General features: G+C 47.5%; 3 protein-coding genes and 1 long non-coding RNA gene across 4 annotated transcripts in view; 2 read left to right on the top strand and 2 right to left on the bottom strand.

The window, feature by feature from the left end:
- The first annotated feature begins 846 nt into the window (after positions 1-846).
- Positions 847-3,433, top strand: LOC122159094. The gene is made up of 3 exons (XR_006168382.1): positions 847-976; positions 2,529-2,678; positions 3,318-3,433. It is a non-coding gene; the product is annotated as an uncharacterized LOC122159094 (long non-coding RNA).
- Positions 3,434-3,438: 5 nt separating this feature from the next.
- Positions 3,439-5,654, top strand: TMEM140 (transmembrane protein 140; the record flags this gene model as incomplete). Its single annotated transcript, XM_042815902.1, has 2 exons — positions 3,439-3,568; positions 4,123-5,654. Coding segments are annotated over 2 exons (771 nt in total), but the record flags the coding sequence as incomplete, so codon positions are not given.
- A 132-nt stretch (positions 5,655-5,786) lies between these two features.
- On the bottom strand, positions 5,787-7,059 carry CYREN (cell cycle regulator of NHEJ). The gene is made up of 3 exons (XM_042816279.1): positions 6,914-7,059; positions 6,770-6,836; positions 5,787-6,652 (listed from the first exon to the last, which is right to left on the bottom strand). The coding sequence occupies exons 1-3, from the start codon at positions 7,057-7,059 to the stop codon at positions 6,395-6,397; spliced, it is 471 nt and encodes a 156-aa protein (XP_042672213.1). The 3' UTR covers positions 5,787-6,394.
- A 950-nt stretch (positions 7,060-8,009) lies between these two features.
- WDR91 (WD repeat domain 91) overlaps positions 8,010-17,187 on the bottom strand; it is a 15,006-nt gene continuing 5,828 nt past the window's right edge. The window contains exons 7-15 of the mRNA XM_042815985.1: positions 16,949-17,107; positions 14,384-14,580; positions 13,923-14,073; positions 12,605-12,699; positions 12,053-12,221; positions 11,284-11,392; positions 10,376-10,488; positions 9,430-9,627; positions 8,010-8,657 (exon numbers count right to left, since the gene is read on the bottom strand). Coding sequence (XP_042671919.1) covers positions 8,493-8,657; positions 9,430-9,627; positions 10,376-10,488; positions 11,284-11,392; positions 12,053-12,221; positions 12,605-12,699; positions 13,923-14,073; positions 14,384-14,580; positions 16,949-17,107 — 1,356 coding nt within the window. The 3' untranslated portion in view covers positions 8,010-8,492. The remainder of the gene's footprint in view (positions 8,658-9,429; positions 9,628-10,375; positions 10,489-11,283; positions 11,393-12,052; positions 12,222-12,604; positions 12,700-13,922; positions 14,074-14,383; positions 14,581-16,948; positions 17,108-17,187) is intronic.

The following is a 17,187-nucleotide window of genomic DNA, read 5'->3' as shown; positions in this document are numbered from 1 at the left end:
CCAGCGGGCAACCACAGTGTGAGATGATGGCCATGCTCACCTCCAAGGTTTCCCTTTCCAGTCAGCTCAGCAGCTGTAGCCTGCTAGAGGTTATTTACTGCAAGCCCTTTCCCTCTGATTTCCCCCACCAAAATCCTTGCCAATCCACTTGAGATCGAAACCACCATAATCCATATCCTTAACTCCAAAATGACATCACACACATTGCAAACCGCAGCTTGGCAGAGACGATGTTAGCCAGGGGGCAAGCTGCAAAGCAGAAGCTGACAGAAGCACAAATACAAAAAGGGATCAGAAATGGGGTGTGAGAGAAGGAAGTGGTTTTGCACACGGGCGCTGAATAGGCAACTTTAGATGTAAAAACCCAGATATTTTCTTGCCAAAAACCTAGATCTCTTCTTCCAAAAAAACAGTTATTTTCTTGTCAAAAACCCAGTTCTTTTCTTGCCAAAAACCAAAAATCTTTTCTTGGCAACTTCTGCTCCGCTTGCTCACCAGTGTGAGTGTGAGTGACTCACCAGGAATTCAAAAACACGGGAGAACTGGTGATGCAAGCTTCACAACATCCACACCACAGCTACAGATGGTCACCTCTACAGAAGTATTCCAAGAAGCAAACTCCTCTCGGCCCCCACAGCTGCCCAAGCCACTTTAGCAGCACAATTCCCATTACTCAGTCAGTTATACACAACAGCTGGCTGGGCCAGGAAAGGAAAGTGCAACTCTCCACCCAGCTGAGACAGTGGTGACTTGGCTCATGTTCTTTCCTCTCACATTTTTTTGACGCAGTATCTGGGAGGAGCACGGCGTCAGGATCCCAGAACCCTCTAAACCAAAACAGAAAGCAGAAGGCATAAAGCCTTGTGTAACAGGGGTTGTACGTCAGAGCTCAGATAGCACAGGACCTGGCAGCAGCCACACACAGGATCTGCTCTGCAGCTTGTTTCAGCTCCGCACTCATCCTGATGGGCAACCTGTAAGTATCCTCCAGCGGTGTCCCCCACCCCTGCAATGCCATGGCAATGAGGGGAGCTACCACGGGAACAAGCAGTGCAGTCAGGTGCTAACATAGAGGAGGGAACAGCTCCTCCCTTTCCTTGCTGCAAGGGACTGCCAGCCTCTTGATTCTAGGCTCTGCACAGCTGTGTGCCCCTGCATGAGGATCACCATGGGCTCTCCCTCCCCCTAGGCCACACTCAGCCAGAGCTGCATGCCTCCTGTCCTGCTCCCTTTGCCCACCTGCAGCTCGCTGAGGGGAAGGTGTTCCCTGACTGCAAACAGAGACTGGGAAGGCATGTGCCTTCCTGATAGCAGCATCCCAATGAGCCCTGTGTTGCACAAATACCCCAGGCAGCTCCAGGGCCCAATACACAGAGCTGAGGCATGGAGCTCCAGCAGCATCCACCGCACGGAGCAGAGCCAGCTGGGGGCTGGCCATACATGGGTTGCTCTCTTGCACCACTGTGATAGAGCCATAGACTCTCCTGTTCAAAAGTCATTGGCTGAGAGGCAAAGGAGCTGTCTGTGAAAGGCCCCAGCTGTATGTGGGTGACAGTTCTTTCCTGTTTATCCCAGCTTCTCAGTCAGGCTGCCTCCAAGGCAGCTGGGACCAGGCTGCGGGCTCACCAACACTACTCTTGCCCCTCTGGCAGGCTGCCAAGCCTTGGCTTCATATCCAGGCTATGTGCTTTTGCTTAGTTATGCACTATCCAGCTAGCACGGGGCACCAACACAGGCAGATCTGTGGACAGTGGGAGGCTGCAAAGCTAAATCTGCCTGAGGAGGGACAAATAGGTCCTAAGAGTCTGCAAGGAGAGGAGAGGGCAGGGACCAGCGGTTCCAAGGTGCATCATACCTGCAGCAATCACTCAGCAGCATGGGCACCCTGAGCTGGCTCTCCTCTGCCTCTGCAATACCTGTGCATGAACCTGCTAGGCATCTAAATTTGCTTCCTTGTGTGGCAAATGTGATACAACAACTTTTAATTCCTGGTAGGCTTGTTTGTTTGTTTGTTTGTTTGGGGGTGGGGAATAGAAGATGACATGGGATGATTAAGCAGAAACCCCATGCTTCTACAAGCCTGCCTTCCTTAGGACATTTGTGTAGAGCATGGATGTCCAACCTTGGGGCTGCACTGTGTGAAGAGGACTTGCCTTGAGCTATGTATAAAATAGGAAATATATTTAATGCATATTAGGCACTTTTTTTCACATTTTCCTATTGAAACATAAAAAGAATAACAAAACCATAAAAGGAGTGGGATATTTGACCTTGTTTTTGTGAAACTAATGCATCAGTCTGCTTCGATGGCAGTGGTTGCCATTCTTACTGAGTTATCAAGGGGTTTGTCAGGTATTTCTGATGAAATTTTACTCTTACTGTATATCATCCTGGTCTTGGGCCAGACACTGAGCACCCTGATCAGTTGTAGGTGTCCCTGTTCATTGGGACACCTACAAGGAAGCAGTTGGATCAGATGGTCTTTAAAGTCCCTTCCAGCTCAAGTGTTTATGTTTGTGTCTTTGTAGTAGGTTCAGAACACCAGGAATCCTCCGTGTGGCCTCCCAGCCTCTCCAGAAGCCTGCCATGAAGAGCTCCAAGGGAGGCCACAAGAAGAAGTGAGGCACTGACCTGTGGAAGGGGCAGACCTGTTTGGATCCTGTGACTCTCTCCATGCTGTGAGTATTCCTCCTGGCTGTAACTGTAGCAGGGGGAGAGAAGTCTGAAATGGAATTAAGCTGGACCAGGCTTTGGGCAACTTGATCTAACCATAGCGTCCCTGTTCATTGCAGAGGAGTTGGACTGGATGACCTTTAAGAGTGCCTTCCAACTCAAACAAGTCTGTGATCCTATGATTTTTTTTTTATCTCTGTACACGTTTAGTGTAGGTGTCCTGTTCTCAAACATGCAGGTGAGTGGGAGGGGGATGCTGAAGGGTTTCCAGTCACCAGCAGTGCAGCCAGACACTGGGCAGAGGTGTGAGCAAAGTCCTTCAAAGTGCTCTGAAAACTCAGAGAGACTGTACCAAATCCACAAGTGTCCATGGGGTGGGAATGCATACAGGGTAAGTGTAGGAAGGTTGGCTGTGGACACCCAGGATATTGGGATGATGTACCTTAGCACAATTGACAGCGGAGAGGAGATAGCAGGACCACACTGTGAGCTCCTTGATGGAACTGGTAAATGATTTATAGGAGATCTTGAGCTCCTTACCCCGTGTTGGTGCTCCTGCACAGACCAAGGTTGCAGGTACTGCAATGCTGTCTGCCTCTGCAGCCAGCAATGCCCTTTCTTGATGGCACTTCCCTGTTTTTCAGCATGAAACAGCAGCTTGCAGGAAGGCACTGAGGACAGTCTGCACTTCTGGGAGAGCAGCAGGCAATTGCATTTACCAAGCTACCAGCCAGAGGAGGGAGGAAGACGGCGGCTGTAGGTCTGTCTGTTGCATCCACCTCCCTGGGCCCCAGCAGATGTGGGTGGGCAGATGCAGCTGGGTCTGGGGTACCCCTTGGTGATGTCACAGCTGCCCACCTGTGTAGGCATTGCTCCTCAGGCAACCAGGGCAGAGGTACATCATTCTTGCCTTCCTGTGGGGACAGGGGTGAGGGTGACTGGCCTTGCTGTGCTCAGATCTTCAAGGGGATGCAGGGCCCTTGGGGGCATGTGGAAAGTGGGGCACTAGTGGTATCAGGTGTACCAGGGCTGTAGGGACTGGGGGTAAAGCTGCACTTCAGACTCTTTCATGCCTGCATTCTGCTCAGCCGTCCAAAGATCACAAGGGATGTCCTCGTCTGACCAGAATTAAATAAGAAGCATTTTCCCAGGATAGCTCTTAACCCCATCCTTACTGGGCTGCATTGCTTCTCTTGCCTGCTGACACATTCCTTTCTTGTTCAATGTGAGGCTATGGCACATGGGGCACGTGTAGAGATAAGGGAACAGCACTGGTCTCATCTCCCATCTCCTCTAATACATTGGGAAGCACAGCCAGAGCAGGGCAGAAACACTTGAGCTCCATGTGCAGGGGAAGTGCTGGGTTCTCTGTGACAGGCACAGAGCTCTCCTTGGAAAGATACCATGTACTATAAGCAAAGTGTTCACCCCCCACTTCATGTTTTGCAGCAAGTGGCCCCACAGCAGGCTTCACCATGGTATCAAGAGAGCATGTGGGCCATGGAATGGCTCTGCTGTGCTGGAGGTACATGGGGCACCTGCTCTGTGCACTCACTGTCCTGGAGGTTGTCGGGACATTGGGACTGATGATCTACGCATTGCTGGTGGAAGCAGGGAACCTGGTCAACCTCCCCAGCAAACGCATTGGCTTTTACAACTTCTGCCTTTGGAACGAGACGGCCGGGAAGCTGCAATGCCTGGAAGTCAGCCATCTGCAGGCCATGGGCATCAGCTGGCTTGGAATAGCACTGGCCAGGGTTTGTGTCTATATCTGCTCAGTCATCAGTTTCTTCTACCCCCTTTTCCTTGCAAACGTGAGGTGCACGAACAAGGTAAAGGGCTGGAGGGGATTGCTCATCATACTCATCACCAAAATGTTACTCCTATCTGGAGGTCTGGGTATATTTCTCCTCCAAACTTCACCATGGATTCACCCCTCCGATTTCACTGGGGGTTTTCTGGCACTGGTTGGAATTCTGGCTCTGATTCTGCTCCAGATTCTCACTGTCACTATGTACACCATCTGGGCCAAGCACATGAAGCTACATCAAAGCCCTTTCACTGAGGAGGCCTTGCCCATTAAAATCTGAAACTGAGATGCAGGATGATGTGATTTATAACAGTAATCATGCTACAGCTTTAATCACTGGCAGGATCTTTATTCCAAGCGTTCACATCCAGTGTCCTGGTTTCAGCTAGGACAGTTATTTTCTTCACTGTATCTGCTACAATGCTGTGTTTTAGCTTTAGGATAAAAACAATTTCGATTACATACCAATGTCTCAATTGCTGCTGAGTAGTGCTGTGCAGAGCTGAAGATGTTTCAGTTTTTCAGCTTCTCTGCCAGGCCAAGCAAGGGGACTGAGGGCTAGGAAGCACAGAGCTAGGAAGGGTCAGAACCAGGAGAGCTGCCCTGAACTGATCAAAGGGATATCCCATACTATAAAATACTATGGAAAACCTCTAAAAACGTTTCACTTTCTCAACTATGGGTGCGTTGCTTAGCTGCACGAGTGGAAATCATGTGCTTATTTTGCAGTCAGAACCAGGGAAAGAAGCTTGCCAGAGGGTGTGGCATCAGAAGACAGACTGTCCTACCCCCCCTGAGCAAGTCTAGGCAAGTTGCCCAGCTGCAAAAGAGGCCTACGTGACCAACGTGACAACGGACAGTGTGGCTACAACTTCAAATTAAACTGGAGGCCACACAGATATAGAAGTACTTTGCATCTTGTGCTACAGGCTGCAGTGAGATACAAAGAAATATTTAACTGATAATTTGCTGTTGTTTCACCTAAATTTAGCCCAAGGGAACTTCAAAAGTAACTCAGTAACTGATATGTTCAGGTAGTGATATGTGACTGCAGCAGGGAGCTGGGCGGGGGACAGCTGCTGCTAGGGGACTGTCTAGGCATTGGTCATTGGGAAGCAAAGAATTGCACTGTACATCCCTTGTTTTGTAAATATACATTACTATTGTGTTATTTTCCTTTTCTCTTTTGTCTTACTAAATAATTTTTTTCAGCCCATAAGTTCCACTTTTGAGTTTTCTTTTCCTAGATTCTCTTCCCCAGCTCCCTGAGAGCTGCTTTTGGGTTTTGAAATTGTAAGCCAAGTAAAAACAAGAAAAAAAAGTTTATTTAGTTCTTCTCCCCTGGAGCTAAGCAGGTACTTACAAAATAGTTTGTTTCTCCAAATCTTTATTCGAAGTAACATGGGTGCATGAGTTACCACTCTTGCCCACATCACATGAACCACCTTGCTGGTATCGATCTTCCTTGGGACGTTCTTACTGCGAGCTGAACCTTGACTTTTCTAGCAGCTGGCATCAAAGGAATCCCACTTACAGGTGGGCTGCTGGTCCACAGCTTAGCAGTTCATGCCCATAGCAAGTATGCAGTCCCTCCTTTACTGCCCTGTGTTCGGTCCCATCCAACACAAGCTTGGCGCTCATGATGACCTCAGACTCAGCCCAGGCTCCCATTAGTGTCCAGCATACTTCACTATCCTTGAGTTTACACAGTAACATTTCTCCACTCCCTCTGTTGCTGTTTGTGAGGGTTTGTAGCGTCACAGTGACAAGATGGGAGGTTAAGGGAGACCAGCAGGACACTGCCTGACACCTGACCCAGGAATGCCCTATCTGAGGGCATCCAATTTTCCTTCTTGAGGGGCTGTGCTCTCTTAATCCTGTCCTTGCCTGCACAGCTGTGTAGAGGCAATGCTAAGTGAAGAAGATCTCCCTGACATATTTCAGAGCATCATCATCAGAGTCATCAAGGCCAGTCCTCTCTGCACCCGTGCCAGCACCAGAAGAAGATGGGGGGCCCGGGCTGTGGTGGCTGCCTTCCTTCATGCTGGCTGTGCCTTCGGGAGCCTGGCTCGGTGCTGCCTGGAGCTCCTGTTCCACCTGCTGATGAAGGTCCTGCTCCTCTTGGCTCCCGCTGCAGGCCTCCTCCTCAGCTCCCTTACGCTGCAAGCTCTGACACAAGGACCGTCAGCTGCCCCCCCACGCAGGGCCACGCCAAAAGGCTGCCCCTGCGGGCCTCAGCCACGGCCAGGCCGCTGCGCTCAGGATGAAGGGAAGCCGCGGGCTCACCTCGGCCAGCACCCCTAGCGCCACGTCCACCAGCTCCGCCTCGTTCATGCAGTACACGGTCGCCGCCCTGGGCATCGCAAGGGGACGGTTTATAGCGGGAAGCGCTCCGGCCCCCCCCCCCCTCTCCCCACCCGGCGGCACTACCTGGGCTCCGCCGCCGCTTTCTGTCGCCGCCGCCGCCCGACCCGGCCCGGCCCCCCCGCCCGCCGCTCGCCTTCTCCCGCCGCCTCCATCCAGGCGGGCAACAGCCGCCGTCGCCGCGCCGCCGCCATCTTGTGTGCAGCCGCCATCTTGCGCGCCGCGGCACGGCTCGAGGCTGTCCCCTCCCGGCCCGCCTCACGCTACGCACCACCAACGTGCTGTAGGCTTTTTTTTTTTTTCCTGGATACCGTTGCCGTACGGTAATGCCTCATTCCTGCCCTGCCTATCCCAAAGCTGGGTAGGAAGCCTCTGGCCAGTCCTTCCACTGAGTTTGCTGCCTGTAGAAAAGGCTGCTGTCACTACTGCCTGGTCTAGGAGCTGGCTGCAGTCCCATCTCTTCTGTTCCTCAGCAAAACAAGAGGCTTTTATTTCCAGCCACCTCCACTCAAATGTCACTCACTCATCTATTCCACTGCACAAAGACACTCTGACTTCAGAAACAGAGATTAGAAGAGCATTCTTTTCTTTAAAAAAAAATAAAAAAAATAATCACACTGACATCTTATTAACCCAGAAGCTACGCCCTGCTACCCAGCTAATTTCTGCAGATCAGCACATCCCCCATTTGGCTGATAGACCAGCTATTTATCAACTCTCCAGAAGCATCAACTGACTGAATCCACCCAGCCCTTCCATTCAAGCACTTGTTCTCCCTGACTCAACTGTTACTTAGTATCTTAGGAGCTAGCTCTGGTAATAGAGCACTATGAAGGAACAGGCAGGTTCTGGTCTTCTTATCCACCATGAAATACATCAGGCATTACGTAGTTTCTGATCTCTAATGCAAGCATTTCAGAAGGTCTGACTCAGGATCCCTTCTGCAATTGCCAAAGAACACAATACATCCAAGCAACGCAGCTATTTTTGCTCCTCAATGACTGGTACTGGTAGTCCCTACTGAGAGACTGTCAGTGCAGGAAGCACTTGGTGAAAACAAAATAGTCTTTTCTCCACATAGGAGCCTGTTCTTGGCACATTTCTGCCTCAGCCATCCTCCACACTTTGCAGCAATAGACAAACAGAGCACAGGAATCAAATGCAAGGGAGTATCTTCTTTTTATGAAAAACAACAACACAAAACGAAAAAATATTAAACCCAAATAATACTCTGGTTCTGCACTGGTTTTTCCAGTTTGAGCCATCCATTTCACCACACACAGTGCTGCCTCATGCATGCCTTCTCCAGTTTCTCTGTCTACATAGCCCCTGACATGATTCCAGCAGCCTCCTAACCATGTGCTACGTTGAGACCCCCCTAGAAGAGGGAGTCCAGCTGCCATAAGGGGTCAGTGAAGCTCTATTTTCACTGCTGCCACTGAAGGAGACCCATATTGGCATTCTGTCGCACAGTGGTTTGGCATGTGTATTTAATATCTGCCAAGAGGCAAAAGCTAAAATGAAAAGAGTGACTGTGGCATGCCTTCTTTCCCATGCAGTTTGTTCCTGTGGAGTTAACACTTTTTTGTTTGCTCGTTTTTTTTCCTTCCAATTCTGCTGCTCTCTTCCTTCAACACAGCTCCAATTAAGACTTTTGAGCCAGTAGGGTTGTTAACTTAATCTTCCCATCCATAGAGGCAGTGAGGCAAGTCCCACAGTCCATGGCTGTGCTCCAGTCCACTGTGACAACAGGAGCTCGGTGTCCTCCCAAGGAAAGGCAGCTCTCCAGGACCTTGTCCTCACCATTTAACTACAAGAAAAGTATAAGAATTTAATGAGGCAAGCTGCTGCAGCATGGGCAGTGTATCCACAGAAGAACCCAAAGCCTACTACATACTCCATATCCCTATCAGCATACTTTTTCCTCTTTAATTGTGTATGCTTATATTTACGTAGCACACGAGGAAATGAGTTTTCCATCTCAAGACAGAAGCACATGATTTTAAACAGCTCAGCTTCTGACATCAGCTAAGCTATAGCAGCTGAACAAGACAGGCTAAGAGCAGAGTTGTGAGGAACAGGCAAGTTTAAGCTGTAGCTCATGTTCATGAAGGTGCTCTGAATGTCCCAGCTGCTAAGTAAGAATTCTATTTAAACTGACACATAATGGCTTATTCTGATGTGCACTGACTCAAAAGAAGGTAGGCTGTGATCAGTTTGTGTTGAAACCATTCAGGCTTGTTCTTACTTCAGTGCTGCGTACACATGACGAGGAAATAATCAGTCTGGGACTAGCATAGCAAGCACATGATGCAGATTACAGATGAGCAGTTGGAACAGTCATAGTCAATAAATTAAAAACAAACAAACAAACAAACTTTTGTCTTGGGCACTTAGCAACAAAGAATATCACTCCTGGAGTTCAAACACTTGCTTGAACAGCACACAATGCCAAAATGCATGCAGTACACACCACACATCAAACTGAACAGCAAGTTTCACAAAGCAGAGGTAGGCAAGTTGCAGCCTTGTTACAAGTGCTTGGATGCAAAAGGGAGTTTCTCATCATTTTGTGGACTTACCTTAAAAATGACTCCCCCAGTTGAAGAACATGTCAGCATATAGTTCCCCTCAGAGTCAAAGGCAAAAAGTCTTCCTCGTGGGAATTGGACTTGTTTGTATCCACTGTATCCAGACAGCACAAAGGGACCTGTAGCTTCACTGGGAAGAGCATACTCTGAGATCTTCAAGCCACTTTTGTGGATGTTCCACTGAATAAACTAGAATAGAAAAAAAATAAATTATAAAAGCCCATAGTTAAATTGACTGGAATATAGAGGGGCCATTCACCATTTTTAAGAGAGGGGGGATATCTCACACAAACAGAAGACAGCATTTTCACAGCTCTAAGTGGCTATATTTACAAAACATGGGATGCAAAGGCAGCAAGCGTGCCTACCACCCAGGCACACATAGGCATTATATTTCATAAGCACTATTGCATATGAATACTTCCATAGTACAGGCAGGATCCTGCTGGGATTTCACTGAACTTTCACCAGTCAAGGACCCATGTCACCATAAAACGTCTTTGGCCTGAGCCAAATCTCTATTGCTAGAGACTTTGGAACTACAGAAATTGAAGCATTTGTTATAAGCAATTGAGAGTTACTTGCAAGGAAGTTCATGCTAAGTTAACAAGGATCTGCTCCCCAGGATGTCTCAGACCTTAAATACGGTGATTTCAGGGGCACAGAAAGGTCATCTTTGCCTGGATTCCCTAGGAAGGAAATGTTTCACCAAGAGCAGGGTTTGCATGCAAAGTCCAAAGCATCTTCAGCTGCTAATGCACTTTCTGGCCACCATCTCTACAGATAATAAATGAAGCTGGGTGGTGCTCTGCACATATGAATGTGGTTACCAGCCTGCAGATTCACATGGTATGGATAACAATAAAAACACCTAAAAGAGTGGACTTACAAAGGGTTCTTTACACCAGCTGACCAATGCAAGTCACCTAGAGCTCACCTTGCCATCCTCGCCTATGCTGTAGACAGTGTTCTCATCATAGCTGAACTCAACGGAGTAGACTTCTCCATCATGTGCCTTCCAGCTCATGGCACACTCATGCTGCTGCATATCTGAGGGAAGAATCAGTACTGAAACATTCCCAGTACTCACACAGAGCTGGGGTGAGGAGAGACCATTTACATTAATAAGGACACTATCCCAGCCCGCTACTCCAGACAGTGGGCGCACAATCCAGCCTGAGAGCATCCTATCTTTATTCTCCAGTGAGTAGCTTTCAATTCCACTGACTACAGTCACCGTCTATAACTGGCCACTGCCTCCTCCAGCTTTAGTGCTCAGTGTCAACTGCACTCACTCTGTACCAAAAGACACTGCCACCTTTATTCTCCTGCCCTTGCAATCCTATTCGCTCCCACAGCTGCTGCTACCTCTGTCCTCACACCTACCCTCACAGCTCAGCCACTGTGGCAAAAGCAGATCCTTTCTCACAAAGAAGGAAGGCTCCAGCTGCCTTTTTCACAAGGATAAACTAAAGAGGCCAGAATCTGAGAAACTGAAATTGTCCAATGAAGAAAGACCTGCATGAAGTCTTTGCCTTCAATCAGTAATCCTTTCAGGGCAGCCTCTGGCACATCCAACATGACATGACCCAAATGCAAGTTAGCTTTGCTCCCCCTCAGCAGGAAGGAAACAAATCCAGCACTATTAGGGCTTTCACACAATGTCCTCAAGGGAAAGTTTGTCAATTTACCCCTGAGAGTGGTTGTGAAGGACAGAAAACAACTTCCAGCTTAACATTTGGTCACAATGCACTGTTGTCTCCCTCCTGAAAAGAGAAGGATGCTGGAGCTTCGCAGCCAGCAAGTGACATCAAGAGACCACCTCACCACTCAGTTCCAACATACCAAAGAGACGAACAATCCCATCCGCAGCCCCTGTGACCAGCAGGTTGCCATTGTGGTTGAAGGCTGTGCAGTTAATAGCAATAGGCTCAGGCTCCAGGGAGAACTGCAACTAGAAGGGAAAGTCTATATGAACGCCTAAAAGCCTCTAATGGATCTGAAATGCTAAGCAGCTACACTCCAGGGGAGGGAAGGAAGATGGTATCAAATAACAAGAGCTCCTGCAGTTTGAACTCCTATACCTTTCACAACCACAGACTTTAGGGTTGGCAGCTGCATTTAACTGTGACGTCTGATCAACAGTTTACCTCAGCCAAGATGCAGCTATCTTGAAAACGTCCTTAAAGCTGCAAAACCAGCTTCTGGCAGACACTAGTGCAAGTGTGTTTCATTCTCCTATGCATCAGGGAAAGCACAGGTCAAAAGTGAGGGACGGGACCAGGATTCACTGCCAGAATCTGATCCAACAGAGATGATGTAAGACTAATTCTCAGAAAGCAGTTCTTAACTTTAAAAACAAACAAACAACACAGGTTGAGAGGCACTTGAATACATGGCTAGAAGAGTTCTGAAGATAGCGACCAGCTGCCATACAACTGAAACTTGTCTACAGCAGTCCTGGAGCATGCTAGATGGAGATGAACAGCTAAAGCTCACCATGCTCAAACCACAGTGCAAGTCAGAGTAATTTAGAAAGAAAGCCTACACATTAGAACAGGAGATATTCATTCTCAGCAAGCAGACCTAGAAAGGAAAGGAACCCAGCAAGTACCTGCTGCTTCATTGTTTTAGTGTCCCACAGCAACAGCTTCCCAGGAACTTGGTTCATGCTTTTGCCCCCAGAGGTGACTACTGAGAAGTCCATGTGGGAGATGGGGCTTTGGGCTGCTGCAGAACAGACAAAGGAAGCACCACTTGGACTGCAGGCAAGCGACAGGATTCTGAAATACAGCAGAGAGTGTGAAATGCTTCTCTCCAGCAACAGCCTCAGGAAGGCTATTCAGCTCCTCATTCTGCCATGAAAGAGGGGTCCTCTATCTCTATACATGCACTGTAAAGGAGGGTATGATTCATGTGCTTAGGCAAATTGTGAGTCTCTCCGGTGTACCTGATCAATTTTACTCCACTCAGAGATTGCCTTCTGCCCAAAGACTAAGAGGTACTGCAGTTACAATATCTTTGTACAATCAGAACTAACAAGATACAGGTACATAAATATACATGTCTACAAAAACACGTACACATGTACGTACGTGCATGTATGTGTACACATGTGTATATATACATACAGACCCAAAGACATAAATCAGCATTTGATAGTTACCTGGGCATGTCTTCATCAATGCTAATTTCACAGAGATTCTTCTTTGCTTCAGTGTCATAAAGACGAACTGTCCCAACTCCACTGCCAAGCAGTAGCTTGAAACCAGCAAGGAACAGATGAAGGAGTGTGAGGGAAACATACAACAATGCCATGCAGTAACTGCCAACACCATAATGCTTCTTTCCCCCCAGTTCGTGCATTTTGATTATAGATAACTCCTGCAGCTACATCCTGTCTTTCTGTGCATATCATGCTGAGTAAGACAACTGTAAAGCCACAGGAAGTGGGGTAAAAACACTGCTTTCCTTTCCAGACATTGTGAGAAAAAGGCCTGATAAGCAAAGAGGTGAAGTACAAGCCACTTTCTGGAATGTGGTTCTAAATTTTAAGATGCTAATTCCACATGGAGTCTCAACATCTATGGGAGTACCGAAAGAATAACACAGAATCAACAATCTGATCTGAAGGGAAAGCCAAGAAGAAACCGCACCCTCTCACCCAGAGAAGAATTAAATTATTCAGAAGGGCTCATACATGTTTTCCCAGTGGTGTCGCAATTTAAAAATGAAGTAACGGAGGGATGTACTTTCAAGGAAAATGAAGCAAGCAAAGCCTTCTCCCTTCAGAGCCTGAATTGCTGCTGTATCCCCACATATTTCAGAGAAAAACCTCTCTATAGAAGGAAAAATTCCCCCAAGCAGAAGAAATACTAATGACTGCATAGACAGCACATAATTTAAAACCCTCTCTAGTAATAGAATTAGAGGGAAAATGTTTATGGGAAAGAAACATTTAAACAGCCGTGATACTTATCGAGCATTCAAGCCTTTATGCAAGTACTGACCCCTAGCGGTGGAAGACAACAGTGTAGAAGTGGCCTGGAGCCATTTTCACACCTGCACAAGCCAAGACGCCAACATCACACCCTTGTTCTCTCTTCTGCTTCTGGCTCAGAGTGCGAGTGAAGCTCCACAGCACCCTGCTGCAAGGTTCCCACAGGCTGCTGTGGCTCTGCCTGCCTATACAAGCAACAGCCTGCAGAAAGTGAATTCTCTCAATGGAGCTGCCCTGTTCAAATGCCACAGCTCAGAAAGTTATGTTTCAGGGCAAGCAGTAATGAATTTCGTGCTCAATACACAAAGCACACACCTCACTCTCTGGCTTTTATTAGACTACGGGCTTCAATTCTCCCTTAAGTGGAAACTAACTGTTCCGCTGTTTTTATCTGCAGTGTTGCCACCTAGAAGGTAGTGTGAAACATAACAACAGAGCTCCATCAGCTGAGACTCTCAAGTCTTCATGTACACAAGCTACTCACCAGCCGATCACGCTTGGTTGCCCATTCTAGAGAGAGCAGCGGAGACTTGGAAATAGATGAAGCTTTAGTTTGCATTATGGGGTTAAAAGACCACACTTTGATGACACCATCGACATCCAAGCTGGCCACCCTCCGTCCAGAACAATCAACCCTACGTGCAGAAAGAAATGGATTGGATATTTTTCTCCCTGAAGTTCTTAGATGCAAATATGTATCCCAGTAATCTTTTCTCACCTGGTCACACAGGCTCCAATTCCTGTTGTAGGCATCAGAATTTCACTGCACTATTTTGCATGCTTTGCTCTTAAGCAACACAGATGTGCTTTCACTGGGAATTTCCTCCCTACTGACATTCTCCTATCACAAAAATCTTTCTCCACTCTCAGTGCAAAAAGAGGCCAGACATGGCTGGTCCTCTGGAGAGGTTTCTAGGATAGAGCCCTCTTCTGCCAGCCTATTACCTGCAGTACATAATAGATGAGTGGTGCTCCCCATACTCCTCCTGGCTCAGGACAATGAAAGGCTGCTCTTGCCGAACCCCAACAGACTCCGTACTGGCAGGCATCTTGGTTGAAGTCTCTGCTTGGTCAGCCTGTGGCTCTGAACATGGCTCTGGCTCAGATGCGCTAATATCTGCTTTCTTCTCAGCACTCTGAACCTGTAGGAAGAAATCCCGTGTGAAATACAAGGAGGCAGCATCAGGTCAAGCTTTTCAGCCACACTGCTCACTGGGAGAAAGAACAAAGAAGCTTCTGTACTGAAACAGAAGTGCTGCCAGCTCAAGTCCTTTTCTGCCAACAGACCTTCCTGAGCACAGGGATAGCAAATTGCACAACTGTCCCATTTGATATGACCTCCTTGGCAGTAGGGTCTCTTATACACCCCCACAACGTACCCAGTCATACAGATTCCTATTAGGATCAAAGGAACTGCAGCATCTCTGCTCAGCTGATACCCCAGCTGATATCACAGGCTCATCTGACACTATTCAAGCAGATTTGCAATCAAACATCAACCTATGCTGCCTAAAGCAAGAATTACTTATGACTTCATAACATATAGTACAATCTTCACAAAAGCTCTTAGAGGATGGTAAGCCACAGTGGATGGACTATGCTTGTCTGACAGGTATTTAGTCTGTGCATAACATGGCAGTCAATGCAGCCAACTAATGACAACTGTAGAGTCAACACACAAGTCCAGAAGCTCAAAATCTTTTTGACAGGACAGACAGTGTTAGAACAACTGGATTTTTAGGAGTTGAAGGTATGTAAGAGAGACAAGACATCCATCGTGGCACACACAAGTATGAAAGCAGTTTGTCACTAGGAGGGGACACAGAGCACGAGTCAGTAAAACATGTGCAAACAACCTTATCTACATCATTCTCTGAAGATAAAAATGCCTGAAGAATCTGCATGATAATGGATTTCCGCTCCCTATAAATAAGTCAAGGATATGTTAGTAGTGACATATCTTGAGCAAAAGGTCAAACGCTGCATAATTAAATCATCTGAATTCACAAAACTGGAAAAGACTGAGAAACAAATCCAAGAGTGCCTCACTCTGTAATAATTAAAAGTGGGGAGATAACTAGCAATGAATGGCACTCAAGTCAGAAAAAACAGTACAGCCTTTCAGCTTCCTTTTTGCTTATATGCACTGTATACAGCAGTAAGCTAAACAGTATCAGCTTCGCCAGGAGGACCAGACACAACTTCTGCAAAGGCAGGAAATTGCTGCCTTAACCTGGAGCATCACAGCAAAAGGGAGGTCAAAGGATATTTGGTGGGCGGGGGGGGGAGGGTCTGCAACATTCTGACTAGTGTTTAGTGAAGTCTTTCAGGTAAGTCATGAAGAACAAAGTTCTCACACAGCCTGGAACACTCTGATGGAATAACATTTCTCCAAGGCAGTGTGCCTCATATAGAACAGCCACATATATCAGCTGATAAGTGCCAGTCCCTCAGCACCACCTCTCCTGCAGGGGACTTACTTATTTAGCCAGTATAAACATGGCTGAGATGATGCCATTGTTCCTCTGGTGCAGTTTCAAAATACCACATGGAAGCCAGACAACATGCAGGTGAACAGCAGCAGTCCACTGACCTTCAGCAGTTTAACTTCAGACACTGTTTTATTATCACAGAATCACAGAATTGTAGAGGCCGGAAGGGACCTCTAGAGATCACTGAGCCCAACCCCCCGCCAAAGCAGGCTCCCTAGATCAGATTGCAGAGGCAGGCATCCAGTCTGGTCCTGAACATCTCCACAGGAAGAGACACTGCAACCCCCTTTGGAGCACTGGAACAGGCTGCCCACATCCCGTGAAGAAATTCTTCTGCACGTTTGCTCAGAACTTCCTATGCTTCAGTTAGTGGCCATTTCCCCTTGTCCTATCACCACACACTGCTGAGAAGAGTCTGGCCTCATCCCTTTGCCTCCCACACCTCCTCTCCCCATAATAGAGGTGCTCCAGGCCCCTTCATCACCATACTAGAAAGCAGGACATCCTTCATGTGGGGTGATCCTTGCAGTTTTGTGTGGGGATACATTTCCACTCCTATCCAGGAAAGCTTGTAACTTTTTTTGCTGTGCACAAACCAGCATGAGAATATAACTGACAGAAAAGATTCAGAAATCTGTGCTGCATGATTTTTTGGAACAGCATTTCTTATCTTTCTATTTAAAGATTAACATTGAGATCATCTTACAACTGTGTACTTCTGAGGGATGGAAGAGCCATGCCACTAAGGGGATTATAAAAAAGTATTTGAACACAAGGCTGTTGACATCATGACAAACAGCAACTCTATTTAAAATGTCAGCGCTGAGTCCCATCTAGGGACAAAGAAATAATCTGAGAGCAGAAGGAGTTGATTAACCACAGAGGTTAACCTTTGATACAGCTGATTTGAGCAGCAAACCAGAAGCTTAACTGGAACATTTGCATTTGTCATACCATCTAGCATAAAAACAGAAACTGCCAGCCCTCCACTGCCCAGTCTCACAGTGTTGCCCAGTACCTGAGAGGTCCCTTTTGACAGCAGCTCTCTCCTTTCCTTCCCATGCTCTTGCAAGCGCTTCTGACGCTGCTGCAGGGAGCTCGACTCACCTGCTACTAACCCACTAAAGTGGCTCCTCCCATCCTTACTGCTTGCTGTTCCTTCTTTTCCTTTGGCACTCTGGAAGGCAGAGGAATGAATTGGCAAAGTTTTACTTGTACAAGGCTGCAGAAGAAAGCAAAAGGAGGCAAAAAAAAAAA

This window comes from Centrocercus urophasianus, unplaced genomic scaffold, assembly GCF_019232065.1.
Source record: "Centrocercus urophasianus isolate 14NV4802_14NV808 unplaced genomic scaffold, USGS_Curo_1.0 seq_15, whole genome shotgun sequence".
In the NCBI taxonomy this organism is placed as follows: domain Eukaryota; kingdom Metazoa; phylum Chordata; class Aves; order Galliformes; family Phasianidae; genus Centrocercus; species Centrocercus urophasianus.
Note: the sequence above shows the minus strand (reverse complement) of the source record. Positions and strands in the feature narration are given on the sequence as shown.